This window comes from Rhipicephalus microplus, chromosome X, assembly GCF_043290135.1.
Source record: "Rhipicephalus microplus isolate Deutch F79 chromosome X, USDA_Rmic, whole genome shotgun sequence".
In the NCBI taxonomy this organism is placed as follows: domain Eukaryota; kingdom Metazoa; phylum Arthropoda; class Arachnida; order Ixodida; family Ixodidae; genus Rhipicephalus; species Rhipicephalus microplus.
The window spans coordinates 1,120,863-1,137,031 of record NC_134710.1 but is presented as its reverse complement, the minus strand read 5'-3'; the positions used below and the strand labels follow the sequence as shown (position 1 = coordinate 1,137,031).

Sequence of the window (16,169 nt, the reverse complement as noted above, 5' to 3'; positions counted from 1 at the left end):
CAAGAAAATTTTGATGATGATGATGGAGCTACAGGGCTCCCCTCCTAGCGCTGTGCGCAATTTAAAGGTATGTGAAAAAGAAGTCCAGGTTGTCAATGTGAAGGGACTATAAGGAACCAGTGGGTCTATGGTGGGCGACACTGGGAGAAACACTGGGAGATGAAAGAGCCGGGTCGCTGCGGTCACAGGCACGTGCGTCCCACGACGACTGGGTGGGAGAATTTGAGAGCGAATCCGACGGCTCAAGCGGACGTGGCTGACAAAGGTGCCCCCATATAGAGCCGTGGGGAGGCACTGAAGAACTGGCTCGATGTTAAACGTTAGGGAAGCAAGGTGAAAACCAAAGCTGCACAGTTAGTCACTGAAAGTAAGGCTTTATCCGAAACATGTGGACAACTTCTGGTGAATGTCTGCGGGACTTTGAACACTGAATGCCATCTGGAACAACCTCCGTCACTGATGGATGGCAGAACTGTGTAGGGTCTGAAGTATCCTCGCTACAGCTTTTCGATGAGCCCGCGCCGGCAAATAGGTGTCCAGACCCACACTTTGTTGCCCACATTGTATATGACGGGTCTATGCCGGAGGTTGTAATGTTTGCCATCGTCGTCTTGTTGTCCGGTGATTTACAACCTGGCATCTTGTCTCGCTTCTGCTCGCTGCATAAACTCTTCGGTGTCCGTCTAACTGTATCATTGTCATGGGGGAGTATCGTGTCTTAACGTTGTCGTAACTTCATGTCCGTAAATGAGATTGAAGGGCATCTTTCGAGTGGTCGCCTGACGAGCCGTGTTGTACAAGATTGTGACGTAGGGTAAAATGTCGTCCCAGTTCTTGTGCTCTACATCTACGTACATGCTTATTATGTCAGCAAGGGTTTTGTCGAGACATTCGGTGAGCCCGTTGGTCTGGGGGTGATACGCGATTGTCTTCCTGTGAGCTGTACCACTTAATCGGAAAACGGTGTCTAAAAGCTCGGCCATGAACGCAGCAACTCTATCGGTGATGACTTGCGGGAGCACCGTGTCTAAAAATGATGGCTTTGATGAAAGTTGCAACGCTTCAGCTGCCATTGCTCATGGCACAGCGTCCGTTTCGGCGTGTCGGGTTTGGTAATCTGTGGCGACGATTGTCCACCTGTTGCCAGTGGCAGACGTTGGAAAGGGACCCAGAAAATCTATGCGAATTTGTGCAAATGATGTCATCAGCACTCAGAGAGGCTGCAGCAGGCCGGCTGGCTTGATGAATGGTGACTCGCGACGCTAACAATCTAGACATGCCTGCACATAAGTTTTGACAACCCTGGGAAATGTTGGCCAGTAATAGTTTTGCGTAATCCTTGTCAACGTTCTTGTGTAGCCCAAGCGGCCAGCGGTAGGTTCGTCGTGGCAGGCTTGCAGTACTTCACGTCGAAGCGAAGAAGGAACGATGAGCAACTATCTGCTGCCGGCAGGTGAAAAGTTCTTTTTATAGGATACGTCATTGCACAAGCAGTGCAACACCAGTCTTCTCGAAAATAACTTAGACACACTATTTATTCGTCCATATAAGTAATTTGAGTGGTAGTAGTTCAGCGTCCTCCCGCTGCTGTTGAGAAAAGACGGCAGTGTTCACAATTGCCAAAAAGGCTGTGTCGTCGCCTTTGTCCTGGGCTGCCGTCTCAACAAGAGATCGAGAAAGACATTCGGCATTGATGTGTCGTTTTTCCGACTTGTAGGCAACAGTGAAGTCAAATCTTAGAGCCGAAGACTCCAGCGTGCAATACAGCCACATGGATCTTTCAAGGTGACTAACCAACAGAACGAGTAGTGATCGCTGATAACGGTGAATGGGCGGTCGTACAGACTGCCCATACCACTGCAAGACATTCTTTCTCCGCCGTAGTGTAGTTAGCTTTTGCTTGAGACAGCGTCCCGCTGGTGTAGGCAATGACCTTTTCTTTGTCGTCCTGCGACTGTACTAGCACTGTTCTAAGACCCACAATACTAGCGTCTGTATGTAGTATTGTTGGCGCGTCTTCATCAAAATGGGCGAGCACAAGAGGTGTTTACATGCACTGACGAAGCTCGTGAAATGCCTCCTGCTGGTCTTTGCCCCATTATAACGGGATATCTTTCCTAGTGAGCTTGTTCATGGCCATGCAATGCGCGAAAAATATTCTGATTTCTGATTCCTTGTCTTATGGTGTCGGGAAATTCGCCATGGCAGCAATTTAATCCAGGGCGCGTTGGATCCGTCAGCTGCTCACTACGTGAGCAAGGAATTGAAGTTTGTCGAAGCTGAAGTGGCACTTTCCAGCTTTTAGTATAAGACCGGCCAAGCGTATCGCTTCAAAAAATACTTCGAGCCTTCGTAAGTGTTCTTAGAAAGTCGCAGAAAAAACGATCACATTGTCGAGGTACACCAAGCAGACTTGCCACTCAAGTCCTGAGAGTACTGTGTCCATCAGATGTTGGAATGTTGCTGGCGCCTAGCACAAACGGAAAGGAAGTCATTTTTGCAAGGTGTTTCAGCGCGCGAACAAAGGAAAAAAGGACAGGGTAGACAGAAAGAGCGCACAGCGCTCTTTGTGTCTACCCTGTCCTTTTTTCCTTTGTTCGCGCGCTGAAACACCTTGCAAATATGACTACGCACCAACTAGCCCAAGCTTCCACTCTTGTGGAAAGGAAGTACCTGAAATTCTTAAAGTCCATCAGGCGTGCAAAGGCGGCCTTCTCACGATTTCTCTCATCCACTTCAATTTGCCAGTAGCCGCTTTTCAAGTACATGGAAGAAAAGTAGTGTGCATTTCGCAGTCTATCCAATGAATCATTGATACGCGGCTGAGGATAGACGTCCTTCTTTGTGATCTGATTGAGCTTCCGGTAGTCGACGCAGAAATGCAAGCTTCCGTTCTTCTTTCTGACGAGTACTACTACAGGTGGTGCGCAAAGACTGTTAGATGGCTGAATAACGCCATCTTCCAGCATCGTTTTCACTTGTTTTTGAATTGCCTTATGCTCCTTTGGGGCGACACAATAAGGATTTTGCAGGATGGGTCTGGCATCAGAATCTGGGATGATGCGGTTTTTCGTCAGTGGAATTTGACCAACTCTTGGATGAGAAGCAGCTGTGATCAGGGTGAGAAGATGGTCTCGCTCAATGGTAGACAACGTCGGACTAACGTCAACAGGTGTTGGTGTAGTGATAGTAGACGTTGCTGCCTCCTCCTCTAAGTGTCAATCTTCTATTTGAGCGAGATCGTCAAAACAGGCAATAGCTGTGCCTTTAACAATGCGTTGGCATTCTCTGCTGAAATTTGTCAACAAGAGTTCAGTGCATCTAAAATAACAGTAATGACAGGCCTGGTTATGAAAATGCTGCTACTGAGTGAGAGCTCCTTGATGTGTTCAGTGACGCCAGCATCGTTTCGCAAGATGTCGCATTGCACGGATACGAGGGAGGAACTTCATGGCGGCAGTATGACTGAAGCCCTTCGAACTTCATAAAGTAGTGGCACTCTCCTCCTCTGCTCTCGTTTCTCCTCGGTCTCCTCTTCTTCGCACTCTCTTTTTGAATGTGGCGCCACCTACATTGGTCCTGCGTATAGCAGATGCTCTTTCGCGACGAGAGCACTTGCTCAGCAGCCTGCTGGCAGCGCACCGAGAGCATTCGCGCCAGTCGTGTAACTCACCCTAAAGTTATTTTAATGAGTGTAATGCTGGCCCATGACAAAGCTCTGTTTAGTGCCAGATGCAATGCGTATGTGTGATCACACCTTGATCGAGTCAATCGGTGTCGCAGAGACCAGATGTTAACAGGGTGCATCACCCCTTAGGATGTATGCCCTTAAACGTAAAAATGTGAATGTTAGTGAGAACCCCCGTTTCTTCTTGGCTCATTGTTTAGCGGGTCTTCGAGTAAGTTTTACACTGTAAATAACATCGCTCAAATGTTCATGTGCGGCTGATGTGGCTTACCTTTCTACTCGCTGGCGTGATAGCGCCCAAAGGGACATTGCGACTATCTTTCATTACTCAGCGCATGGGTGGTGCAAGCTTCGCCGTATATAGGGTATACAATATGTGCAGAGAGCATTCGCAGTGGCTGTCTTGCAGTGGAAACAACAACTCGCGTCAACAGTGTCAACGTGGGACGGCAATGTAGCCAACGACCAATTTCAGCGTTTGGTGAAGCATCAAAGGCCTTGATAATGCGTCAGAAGGAGCACATCATTTATAGTTGATACATTCTAACAGCTTTGGTTGTTTCGTAAAGTGCTTAAACGTACAAATCATATTTTGGAAGCGCGCCTTGTGGACGAATCTTGTATACGAACTATATCCCTGAAAAAATGAGCTAGCATATGAATGAACTAGCGTGCCATTATACGTAATTACTTGGTGAGGGCTCTACTCACGGATATAAACCTTCAGACGAAATAGCAAATAAACTATCACGCGAAATGGCACATATGTGTGAGGTTCCTAAGCAGTGCATGCACCCATTGTCTCGAACGCATGCAAGCTTTGCCTAGCTGCCCTCGCATCGCGAGTTCCCCGGCTAATCAGTGAACGTAAAAGAGCCACAGAGAGCAATTTGCTCTGAAATATACGAGCACACAACAAAAACCTACGGAGCGCATGAATCTGAATGTGAGTTACTGCTCTTAAGTCTTGTTTATTCAGAACAGCAGCACAGAATCTCTGAAGTTTTGCAATCACAATTTTGATCGTCTTTCCACATGCATTCTAAGTGCACAAACCAATACCGCGAATTAAAACAACTGAGTGCATAACGACAAGCAGAGCACATAAGCATGTATTGTTGACAAAATAACAGTGCCCTGCAGAAGCATAAATGAAACCTGAGTGAGAGATCGCGATGTCCTGCATTACTAACTGCGACTTGTCTACGACATTAGAGCAGGCATTAGAGCAGTCTACAACATGGAACCATACTCATAGTGAGAGACGCGCAACTTACTTCGCTAAGTGGATTCGGAAATGTCAGCCTGAAGTTATCGCTTCCGATTCCATGCAACCATGTTTTTTGTCGCAACTCGTTGTGCTTAAAGTCCAACTCTGACAGTTTTCTGACCATGGCAGGATAATGGTGCTTTTATGTTCCTTAGACAGTCTTCTCACAAGCCCGATAGCTGAGATGTTCCAAAAATTAGAAACTAATCTTTAATTACTGAAAAACTGCAATACCGAAACCAGCCAAGTGCGCTTCTATGTGTGACCTAAAGATTAGCCTGATGCTGCCAGAACCTGCCTGATTGTACCTAGTCCCACCAGATGGCACTACCTGTCTACGCCGTGCGTGGTGATCGGCTAAAACGCTTACGCTGTTAAGGTGAATAAATGACGAATCGTGTGTGGTTCACAACGAAACACCACTTGGCACCTATCCAGACATGGAAAAGGAAATTGCATGCTCAACTAAGGAAATCCCGGCCAAACCCACACAATCCTTAGAAGACAAGTAGATGCTGCAGTGGCGCATCAGTTCGTCGCTTCCGCCAGGCAAAACTCTACGTCACGCACACAATGTTGCCATTAATTCTGGCAAGCGAGGTGAGTGTTTCGAGGCAAGCTATAAAATTCATTTGAAAAGAATCGGCGAAACTCTCAAGCCTGCAATTTGGCATGAATGGCGCAGACGTGCAAATGAACTTACCCAGTGAATTTTATCGAGATTCACTGACCTCGAAAAATTGCCGGAGTTGGCTTTAACGGGCGATATCATTAAGAGTTTTCAGCCATCAGTACAATTTTTCGGCCTTCAGAAGGCGCAACAACCACTCACTGGAAAGAACAGCGACGTCATTCTTGGGTGAAAAGTATTTCACAGCACAGCGCCCACGGAAGGACAAGTTCCTATACGTCAAAACAGATGCACGGTGCCCCAAGGAGTCCGCGCCTCGAGAGCAAAGATGGTTGTCGCGAGCCACTGTAAAAAAACAAGCACTGGGAGCGGTTTCATGTGATGGCATCAGGCAAATACAGACGCGTTGCCAGCCTCGGAGAGGTTGGAGGAGAGGAAAAAGAGAGGATGCACACGTATTACCACATACATCACTACTTTACGAAGTTTTAGGAGTTTTAAAGGGGCCCTGCAACACATTTTGAGCATAATCAGGAAACGCTGCTGATCAGTAGTAGAGGCTCCCGAAAAAACGTGAGTCAAATGTTATAGAGCAGCACGCGGCCTGGAATTCACAATAAATTATCGAAGTCAGCTAAAAATTGCTTTCTCTTCCTTCGACAAATGAGGGAAGATGCTCAAAAATCACACATAGAATGTCCATCTATCGGCCATTAGCTGATTTGAACATGGCTCTCTCTGTCATTACAGAGATCGCCGCAAGAGGCCGTCACTTGTTCATGCGTGTGTGTGCGATTGCACTGAAAAAGTTGCATATTCAGAGAAAAAAAAGTGCTCAAGGTCACGAAGCGCACGTGACGTTTTTTGTTTGCCCCTCCCATGCCTCCCTGGTTAGCTTCCAGCGCTTTTGTCGGGACAAGAGAAGAGACAATGCAATTGCAGCGTGTGACAAATTTTTGTGACTCCGCTAATACTGTACGGATTCTTGAAATTTTTCCGGCATTGAATTGGTGAGGCAATACGCTTTTTCAGTGAATAAATTCCATGGTTACTCAAAAATGTCTTTCAGTGCCTCTTTAAGTATGACATCCTCATCGTCGAAATGGAAGCGAGGTGGCTGGTGTTCCTCATCAGTAGCAATGTCCGAGTTTATAGCTAATGTTACGCTTCTGTCGCGTATGTTAATCACAGCCCCTTATTCAGGCAAGAAATTCATTCCCAATATAAGCTGCTTACAGCACTCGTGAAGAATAACGAGGGTGGCGACAAAGGTAGAACCAGTGAGTTGGGCTGTGCACTTTCCAACCGGTGTCATCAGCTGCCTTGGAGTTCTTATATGAGGTCCGTGCCATGGCATCTTCACTTTCCTTAGTCTGTGGGCCAGCTGTAGGCTTATTATAGAAAAGTGAGAGCTGGTGTCCACAAGAGCCATCAATATGAACGACGATGTCAACGCTGACGACGGTTATGTCGGCAGGTTGACGGTTATGTCAGATTAGTCATTGCTGTTGTCATCTTTGTCATCAGTGACTTCAAGCTATCAATAGTCTGTAATTGGGACTGTTCAGAATTACAATGATTGGCAACCCCAACCCCCGTGGTCGCTGTGTCTAGTTTCCCCATCGTGGGCTAGGGGACCTGTCTCTAGTGACGTTGGCAAAATTGTGACAAATAGGTGAACTGCATCGCGCAGGAGATGGAAAGCATGATCTGGGTGTCACTGGATTCTGTGGCGGTTTGCTCACAGGAGCGTCGTTATACGTATATGCGTCGACCGTAATACGTAGCGTAATCAGAGTAGCGAGGAAATCTCAAGTACTGAGCGTCGCGATAACGGCCAACTCTGTAGACGTGCCCAGCTTCGCCACAATGAAAGCATACCGGTTGACTCAGCGGTACGCCACAAAGTGGTTTTCCGATGCTGGTAGGTCAGCGGGGACTCACTACTGAACCACGGTGTTGGGTTCAGATGTTGTCCATATGGCATTCGTCTTGTCGGCGAGATCGACGAGTTTGGGAAAGTTGTCGGCGCTAAGAGCGGCTGTATTTGCAGGTTTAGTGGTCGTTCAGTCATTGGAGTCCGCGATGGCGAACGTGCGACCACGAGGCGTCGGACTGCATCAACGTAAGTAAGATGTCGTCGCACACCACCATAGCTGGATGAAGAGAGAGCCTGATTGACCTCATCCAGGACAAGAACGGCAACAAAAGACAATGCTGGCATCAGTTCGGTTGCTAGAATTAAACCTAATGCCAAAGCTCTTCCCTCAGAATCTCCAGGATGACTTTCTGCAGAGGCCATGTCGTCACAAAGGCTCGCCGCAGTTGTAACGGGACTGCTTGCTACATAGTTTACCAGGTTACGCTGGCGGTACCGTTGCTATAGGGCTGGTTCAATTGCTGTGGCTTCTTTAGTGAAGTCAGCTACTGTTATTAGTGGATATCTCACAAGCCCAGCAAACAGTTGCTTCTTCACGCCTCGCATGAGATACTGTAGCTTCCTGTCTCTTGGTATCTCGGGATCTGCTTTGCAGAAAAAACGGGTCATGTCCTCAACGAGCATAGCAACTCGTTTGGTTTTTGAATTCGAGCTTCCAAGAGACGGTGCGTTTTCTCTTTTCTATCGAGGCTAATAAAGGTGTCAAGCAGCTGTTTGTGGAAGTCTTTCCACATTGCCAGGCTTCTTTCCTGGTTGATGTACCACGTCTGGGCATTGTCTTTCAGGTAGAAGAACATATTCGCAAGCTTGTCTATGTGGTAGCTACTCCAGGCTCGATGGTCGGTTCACGAAGGGGTGCCAAGCATGAAGACTACCCAGCACCCCCACCAGTGTGACAACATGAGATTGACGATCACACGAAGAACCACCAACAAATATCGATTACAAACCTGCCTGTATTACCTATACAGGCAGGTTTCCGTGTTTTTATTGCTTCTTTTTTTAGACACTCACTTCAATTATCACCAGGACAAGTTAAACATTCCACTTCTTGCTCTTGGTCAGCTTTTATTTTGAAGGTGCCGTTTTTAGAGTATAAATCATGTGCAGTCTTGATTTCGAAGTTCAGTTTGCTTTTTGTGATATAGGTACGCATTATCTTTGATATTTGGTCCCACTGTAAGCATCTGCATTTTATTTTTGCTTATAGATCTTGGGTTCCGTTTATATCATTTTTTATCTTGCTCTTTTGTTTATAGGTAATGCAGGCAGGTTTTAGCACATAAAAAGGCTTGTTCAAGTGCAAATAAACTCAGGGCGCTCGTCTGTGTTTTGTGCGTCTTCTGTGGTCTTCGTATAAATCGCGCTAAAGCCTATCCAAAGAAATATCGATCACAAAAAAAAAAAAAAGACTGCAACGTGTCTTCTTCATGTCTGCACTCAGCCAAGGACACTTGTGCTGTGCCGTCGTCGCCACCACTGGCACATACCCGCGGCAATACGTCTACCGCTACCTCTGTCAATGTCACGACCATGTGACAGTGTCATCTAGACTGGTCGCAAAGTCAATATCGTCCGCATAAAATAAACTTGGAAGCTTCCGCAGAGTCATCAGGCCACCTTGTTGGTGTGACAGATTAAAACTAATGTTGCTATCTTCTAGCACTTTTTCCATCCTCACTATGTACAGCATGAATAACAGCGGGAGCAGAGGACACCCTTGTCTTGATCCCTTGCTAATATAAATGGTTTCTTTGCTACCTATTTCTTCCCATTTCGTGCAAACTGTATTGTCTCAGTACATCGCCCTCAGAAGCTGTACACAGTCGTCGCCTATGCCCATTCCTTTCAATATATCCCACAAAACTTCCTGATGTAGGATTAAAGTTGGCACTCTGCTGTTTTGCTGTGCACTCATGTGGTGGCTGGTGGATGTGGGTCACAAAGTTCTCTGGCTAGCCAAAACGAAGCAAAAAGTGGTATATTGCTTTTTGTGATTCATAATCTAATGCTCTCATCATTGTATTTGGATTGCAAGTGATGATAATCTTTTTCTGCAGTGGTCTCATCCCTGCGCACAGTCCCCAAGCCAGGCTATGGTTTGGCTACCAAGTCTGCAACTCTGCCTGTGGGTGGTCGAGATTTCATGGTGAGTGCCTGCTGCTTACCAGTCCTTCAAGTTCATCTCTCATTGCATCTGACTACATGTTTTTAACAGCCTCTTCAAAATTGTATTTTTGCTTGTGTTACATAGAAGGGTTTGTGTGGAGTTCTGTGGGCTAGGCAGCAAGAACTGCACCGCTCGGCCGCTGGGTACGAGCTGTTTTTCGTTTCAGCACTAAATGGACAAACACTTCGTCAAAGACCACAGAGCATGCGCAGTCTTGTAGTCTTTGATGTGTATCGCTTAAATGATGATGTTGTCGAGTGTACACCAGCTAGCCCAGCAAAATGTTTGTATTAAATGCAGAGACCTATAGTAGACACAACGGGCATGCATCTGTGCGTCTCTATATTAGCATAAGTTGTTATGACAGTATCACAAACATGACTATCTGGTTGTGGCATGAGTAGCACAAAAATCTTTCGGTGTACGTCGTGAAACCCTACAGCCAGGCATGGCACATACACAGGCCGCGTGATGCGTGTATAGCCACAGGCTATTCATAGTTCATATCTACCCAGAAGCAGCAAGAGATATTGGTAACTGAAACCGGTGCATGTCAACAAAATGTGGCATCAGCCGTTTTCACTCCAGGTATGCAAATAACTGAAGTCAGGTTACCGAAGGAACCAAACCTAGGCATTCTTAGCAGCAATCAGTTATTCTACAAAAGAGTTAGGCCAGGTCTTGGAACTCCTTTTGAAAAGACCCTATGCGCAAGAAAATGTTGGTGCAACTAACATCAGTAGTGGTTCCAGTGCTGGCTTTCTAATTTTATGACAAGGTGCTAAACATTACTTATGTACACCTAATGCTGTGATACAGACGTGATATGTCGACTAAATGCCAATTTTGATTGTGGTACAGGCTGGCTACGCTTCTATTACCGTCGGATGAACATTACATGTGTGCTTCTAACTTTCTATCACTCAGCAGGCTATTTATCAGGCATTTTTCGACCCCTGAGCAACATTCTGACCAGTGCAGCGTGCAAGGTTCATAGCATCGCGCACAAAATGTGAATCGCACTGCAGCATGCGCTTCGTTTTAATAAAAATGACGTACCTTCGTGACATCATACCATACCATAAATTATCCTTGAAACATCATTGTAGTAGGCATGGCTTCAAAGATCACTTATGTCCACACAATTACTTCATTAACGAAAACACATTGATGCACTTGGTTACGCTTGGTTCAAAGCTAAAAAAGTGCAGTATAGACTCGCTGACTGCTTCGCATAAAACGTATTCACAATGCGCCGAATCTTTGCTAATACTTTGTCATTGTGTCTACAGGTTAACATTTTCTCCTATCCTAACCTAGACAAAAGAGGGCGTACATCTCCCATTCCCTTTTTGTCTTTTTTTACTCGCCAATTGCTATTGTTCTTGCCCGCTCCCGTTGTCTTTTCGATGCTTCATCGACCTTAATATTTTAACAGATAATGTAATCTTCACTTTTAGTACACATGACTTATATTTCGGCAGCGCCCGACACAAGCAAAAGCAGCACAATGATTCGGAAGTAACATCCAACACCCGCGCCTGATTCTGTTCTGACACCCACACGCCATTGGTTCTCCGTTGCCACCGACAGAGCCACACTTACTTCCCGTCCGGTGCCTATTACTTGAGAAACGGCTAGTACAGAGCAGATCTTCCCAATTTGAAATACGCTAAAATGAAAGGCCTGCATGATTTATGAGGCCTGTCTTCTTTTTTTGTGCTCAGGCTCAAGATTTATCCTTCAGCAAGCTGGAAAAAACCCACAGCACAGAGTTCAGTTGTGGCAAGTCAGATGGTGAGTGCTGTTCACTCGTGCACAGGCAAAACTGCTAACCAGTCTGTCCTCTCTTCTCCTCAGTGTCCGCCACTTCAGACCATGATGGTGCTGTTATGGTGAGTCCCAACATTTGTCCCATTTAAGTGTATTTTGAAGCTTCTCCTGGAATTTTAGGAGCATCCACAGTGTTGACCTGCTTTCTGTGGTAGATCAATGGGACTAACTTTCCATCTTTGAAGCAATATGACGGTGTGCTCAACAAAATTTTCTGAAACTTGGTGTGTTAAGCCTTTGGCCACCTCAGAAAGCACTGTATCTCACTTTTACACCCTAGTAAATGCCATCAAACTGTATGATCTTATGGTAACTGCTGTAGGAACTTGTAGGTGATGTGGCCACCTGCATTTTCTGTTTGAGCGTTATCTCGCTTAAAAAGTACTTTCCCACAACAAGTGTGTTGTTCTTGTTATTGGGCACGAGGTCCACCACTGGATGCGCAAGCGCTGCAATCGCTGTGACGTGTGGAGTTGGATCACGTGATCTCGGCTCGCTCTGGCGAAGGAACGCTGGCAGTCGGATGCGTTGTTTTTAACGGTGACTTCACAGTGTGTTCATTTTTAAACAGCGTTATATTGCTCTGACTTCATCTGAGCAGACTTCTGCAGACTACACAATGTGGAAAGTTGCAGTAAACGTCACTGGCGGCGTGCCACAGTGCACTGGGTACGCGATGCCACTGTCGCGGCCGCTGGCAGTGCCACTGTCAGCTCTCTCTTTCTTCGTTGTTGTGGTTATTATTTCGAGCCCATGGGGTTAAAATGAGCATAGGCCATGAATATTCAAAGCAGAACGTTTCAGTTTCTACACGGGAGCCTCGTTCACAATGAGAAATGAATGGGCAAATGGTTTGATTATGTGTATCTTAAAATGGGACTGTGAATCTTCAGAGAGTCAAGATATAGCCTGGAAGTCTAGTTTCTTTCCCTTTTTTTCATTATTTTTGCCCTATTCCGGTCTGTTTTGTCGCCAGTTGCGTTTGCGTGTTCGACCAGCCCATTCGACAAAACCTTCTTTCTTAGATCATACATGTGCGCTGTATAGTCTATGCTGAAGCTTACTTCTCTCGCCAAGGTAACTTTTACCGTAGGCTGCGCCGACACCATCCTCCCTGGGCGTCCATCCCCATGTGTGTACCCGACCACGTGGGTTTTCATCCACCAGGGGTGTAGCCAAGAGGTAAAACACCGAGACCCCCCCCCCCCCCCCCCCCGAAATTTTTCTATGGTATATGGCGCACAAAATAAGGGTCGCCCACATTTGCTTGCTCGGCCCCCTGCTCTAATCAAGGTGGTGCCCCCACCGAAAAAAAAAAAAAAAAAATCGGCCAACGCGTTTGCTGTTCACGACTTAAGCCCACGGGGTTCCTTGCTTATAGATTATGTCTGTATAGAACGGGCCCATGTCCACTGCCATTTCATGTTAATGTTGTTTTGATCTACAGGCAAAAACATGGTAAGCTTCGAAAACTGATTCATCTTCGAAGAGCTGCCATAAAATACCACACAGCTTATGAATGAAACTGCACAAAAAAAAAAAAAACAACCTGGACACAGGCAATTTTATTGAAACATGAAATTGTCATTTAGATCGTGATGTGCAAGACTTCACAGCATGCTCAAGGGTGTAAACTGATATGGCTGGCTAATTGATTTTTTATAATCACGATTTACTCTTTGTAGAGAGTAGAGACTCTGTAACTGAACCACTTCTTCATAATTTTCACCCATGTGGGGCTATATGGAGATCAAATGTGCAACGTGGGACCACCGTAGGACATAGTGGTATTTAGAGCGTGTAAATAGACAAGAAACGAAAGACAGATGTAGACAGACAAGCACCATAGAAATTTTGCCCAATATATATTAGGAGCGTGCCACAGACAAAAGTTAAAGCTCTGAATGAGGCGCGTGCATGCGTGATTCTCAGGTTTGCGCGCAATTATGCTAGAAAAGTTGCAGGTGCATGCTGCTGTAAGAATGTTGTTGCTTCCCACAAAAAGAGGAATCCACTTGTGTTGTGCTTTGCAGGAGTAGGTGTGCTAAAGATAAATGTAGTATGCACATGCTTGTCATGTCAACCGTGGCCCGTCTTAGCCTAGTTGCGCACGTCTTGCAGCAAAGGTTAGTTTCTTTACCGTTAATACCCATGTGAGGCTTTAATTGAACACGGAACGTACCATCACCTTTTACAGAAGCGCCGTGCTCTGCCGCCGTGATTGTTTCATTTAGGTGGCCATAGCAGACGACGCCGGCACTAAGGCATTGTGAGAAGCGTTACACTTTTCTGGGGCAGTTATTTAGCACTTTGTACCGTCAGGGAAGAAGCTGCATCAGCATTTTGCTGATTTCGATGAGTTAAGGACAATAATAATAAAAAATAGAAGGCGCGAAAGTGGCTGCGTGCTGCGCACGAGAAGCCGGCGGAGCAATCCAACCACGTACCTCACAGGGATGCCTCCCCATGGTGGCGCTACGGTATGTCCTCGCGCCCAATAGTAGAACCTATATGAGTGAGATCATTTTGCTCTTTAGTGCCCCCACAATGAAGAAAAAAATGCAAATTAGGGCTTCAATGTCAGCTTTCCTAGCTTTCTCCATGCATTGCCCCATCATTTTTTTCTCTAAATGGGTCATTTCACATCAAGTGCACTCGGTCAATTTTCGACCATCTCTGACCATGCTGAAAAAATTGTGCATGTATATGTGAATGGGAGAACTAGTTATTGAGGCAATATATTTTGCAGAAAAGTTCTGTGTTGCTTAGAGGGGGCTTCAAACTTGCAACACGCAAGTGAAACTGTGTTGCATTAAATAATTTTTTATAATATTTTATTTCTGGCTTTGGCAATTACTACGAAACAAAAGTTTTGTCTTAATATTAAGGGTCTAATCTTTCATGACTACAATAGTTTATTCACTTTTGTTTTGTGTTCTTTATTGTTCTCTTTGGCGATAAATCGCAATATGTTGCATGTTAAGAATTTTTTTTATAAAAAGTTTTTTTTTCAAGTAATACATTCACATGCTGTATTTTTATCGGTTTCTGTATTAAGTTATTAAAATATTTTGGGAGTAAATGAAGCATAAACATGCCATATTGAAGCATAAATATGCCATATTGTGTCCAAGTTGGGAAAGACACATAGAAAGTTTCAAAAAGGTAGTTTTTGTTTTAAGTGAAATAAAGATTTTCCATCTGAACAACTCTTAGGTAGCAGGAAGCTTGCCTTTGCCTCACCTTCACTGCATAACACATCAGTGCAGAGTTCCAGCAGGGCTTTTCAGCAGTGAATAATGCTGGAAGTCGCTTGGTTTACTGCTGTATACGACATTAAAATGGGCAATGCTGCTAATTTTATGGAGTGGTGTCCTTGGACCATCAAAGGGCAGGTTACATTCAACTGCTCCATATTGTCCCAAGGGGCAGAATGCAGTTGATGGCCTTCAAGACAGTGTGAGGCTGTTTTGTTTGGCTTTTGATAATTCAGTGATTTCACTCCTGCGTCAACTGTGCCAAAGTGCAAAGTTTGATTAATGGCGCCATCCTGACATCAATGGAAATTGCACCAAAATTGGATTTGAGAGTGTCTTATCACCGGCAACAGCCATGCCGGCACATCAGAACATATGCACCTTGTTCTCGGTCCTACCAAAGTCACAATCACATAGAATTATCCCACTGAATAAACAGCGGTCGCATGTGCATCCTAAGTAATCCACAATTCTATATTTTGTGCCGACGCGACTTGTGTTGTGCAAGTCCGTTTAATGATGAAACGCCCTCTTTGCTGGGGCGTCTAGTCCAATGGGTAGCGTGGAACTGCAATTCATCGACAGACGATGGCCATTCCAGGAATGCTGTGATGGCTCGTTTGAAGAGTTGCACGAACGGCACATAGTTAAAGCAATTTTCACTAATAACTGCACACATGCCGCTCTACTTCTGGACATCGCAATCTAGTTTTCCGTGCTTTGCGTCCACAGAAGAACATGTGAACGATGGGAGCACGTTGACACTTTTCCTTTAATATACTTCATTTATGGATCTTCATTTAGAAGTCCTTTCTTTAATTTTTTTTATTTCTTCCACCAGCACATCCACGTTTGTAAAGGGAAAAGGGTACAGGAACTTTTAGGGGCTTTGCCGCTGTTGCGGCAAAGCCCCTCAAAATTCCTGTGCCCTTTGGAACTCGAGATTGCTATGGTCCGAATTCAAAATTGTTGCATGGCTTTGTTTTGATGTGTTATCCCATTAATAAAAGCATGCCTCCTGGTCGGAGCATTCCCGATTTGGCTTTGATACGCTCAGCTGTCAGTAGAGAGGCCATTGTGGGCAGCTCTGGTGTCGGAAGATCCAATGTGAAGCGGCTACACCTTGTTACACGTGGACCTCTCGCTTTCCAGGGTCAATAGCTGATGGTTAAACAAATTAACATCACTACATCAGCTGCATTCTTTTTTGGGGGCGGGGAGAGGGAGGGCTTCGTTGCTTAAAGGCGCAGTCAGTGACACGCACTATCTCGAAGCATAATGACTAAAGACCAGATTTTAGGCAAGTGCATTTTTTGGTCCTTGCTTACCTATCGTTCCATTTCGATGTATGAGCACAAATTAAGTGTTAAGGACCATTTCG

General features: G+C 45.5%; 1 protein-coding gene across 2 annotated transcripts in view; it reads left to right on the top strand.

The window, feature by feature from the left end:
• Window positions 1–16,169, top strand: part of Unc-115a (actin binding LIM protein Uncoordinated 115a) — a 424,168-nt gene that overhangs the window by 293,876 nt on the left and 114,123 nt on the right. For both annotated transcript variants that reach the window (XM_037426516.2, XM_037426515.2), the window contains 3 exons: window positions 9,589–9,677; window positions 11,426–11,495; window positions 11,559–11,593. In XM_037426516.2, the coding sequence (XP_037282413.1) occupies window positions 9,589–9,677; window positions 11,426–11,495; window positions 11,559–11,593 (194 nt within the window). The remainder of the gene's footprint in view (window positions 1–9,588; window positions 9,678–11,425; window positions 11,496–11,558; window positions 11,594–16,169) is intronic.